At 41.8% G+C, this 1,329-nt stretch overlaps 1 protein-coding gene across 1 annotated transcript; it reads right to left on the bottom strand.

Moving 5' to 3' along the window:
- Nucleotides 1–240: 240 nt before the first annotated feature.
- On the bottom strand, nt 241–926 carry LOC117613726 (40S ribosomal protein S25). Its single transcript, XM_034342298.1, has 2 exons — nt 825–926; nt 241–743 (listed from the first exon to the last, which is right to left on the bottom strand). Exons 1-2 carry the CDS (start codon nt 825–827, stop codon nt 420–422), a joined length of 327 nt encoding a protein of 108 aa, XP_034198189.1. The 5' UTR covers nt 828–926; the 3' UTR covers nt 241–419.
- Between the last annotated feature and the right edge of the window lie 403 nt (nt 927–1,329).

The raw sequence follows: 1,329 nt of genomic DNA, 5'->3' as shown, positions 1-1,329 counted from the left end.
AAAAGCAATGTTATTTCAAGCCTCAAACCCTAAACACTACAACACAACAAATATAACTCAAAATCACAACAATTGTCGCGAAGAACATTGCAATTATGGGTTAAGCCCACTAACGAAAGATGCCCAAGACCTCTAGGATGTGTAGCATTATCTGTAAAACTGGACTGCCCCGAAAATGCAGACAATTCATCATCAGTCCAGTGATTAAACGATGTCCAAGTAAAAAACAAATCCAACAAATAAGAACCAAGCAATGATTGATGCACATATCTAAGCAGAAAGTAATTTCATCGCATAAAAACAAAGCCGAGAAAATCTCTAGGTTTCCGTAGCATTGTAAATCCAAAAGAGGATGCTAAATAGTCTAAAACGACATAATAACCATCAAAACGACATTTAAACACAGAAAACAAGAAGACCTAAGTGTTGGTGGCCCTGGTGTAAATCTGCTGGCTGGCATGAGCAGAAACCATCCTAATCGCCCCTCTGGCCATCAAGTCCCTTATGGCCTTCCTCGCCAGCGATCCATTGATCCTGAGACGGTCGGAGAGAATGGAGGGTGTGATGAGCTTATACTTGGGGGCCTCAGCGATGAGCTTGTCGTACGTGCCCTGGTCGAAGAGCACCATGTTGTTGACCTTCTCCTTTTGCTTTCCTTTGCTCCACTTCTTCTTCTTCTGCTTGCCTCCTCCTGACTTCGCCGGCTTCGAAGACGGCGGCGGTGCCTTATCCTTCTTCGGTGCCTGAAATTAAAAACTCTAAATTGGTAACAAACATTTACACAAATATATGGCGATCAATCTGGAAGCAAATATTGTACGTACCATTAGATCGGATTACAGCGACTCAAAAAGAGAGGAGCGAGGGAGAGAGAGAGAGAGACAGGAGGGTTGGCGGCTGGAGGCAGTGCGAGTGAACGAGGAAGATATGTGAGGGGTAGAGATTTATTGACTTAGGGTTTCCTCGGGTTACATAGTAACGACGTCGTTTCGGCTACCTAATTTGTTTAACTGGCCCATTTCTGAAAGATCCAGATATTTAGGCCCATAACTCCAATAAAATGCAATTTTTTTTTTTTTTGGGTCAGACAATAAATAAAAAAATCCCATTGTAAAATATATGCAATTGAATAATTATCAAAATCGTAAATCCAATTATTCTAGGGCTCTTTTGATTCTGCTCACATCTCACATGCTTGTGGCTTGGTCGTGATTTCTAGGGCCTCAAGCTTAATTGGAGGGACATTGAGCATATATGAAGCTTTAGCATGTCGTTCATTAAGCTAATTCTATAGTTGATGTGTTTGTTAGTTTTGGATAGGGGTGGGCA

The sequence above is a fragment of the Prunus dulcis genome, unplaced genomic scaffold, assembly GCF_902201215.1.
Source record: "Prunus dulcis unplaced genomic scaffold, ALMONDv2, whole genome shotgun sequence".
In the NCBI taxonomy this organism is placed as follows: domain Eukaryota; kingdom Viridiplantae; phylum Streptophyta; class Magnoliopsida; order Rosales; family Rosaceae; genus Prunus; species Prunus dulcis.
Note: the sequence above shows the minus strand (reverse complement) of the source record. Positions and strands in the feature narration are given on the sequence as shown.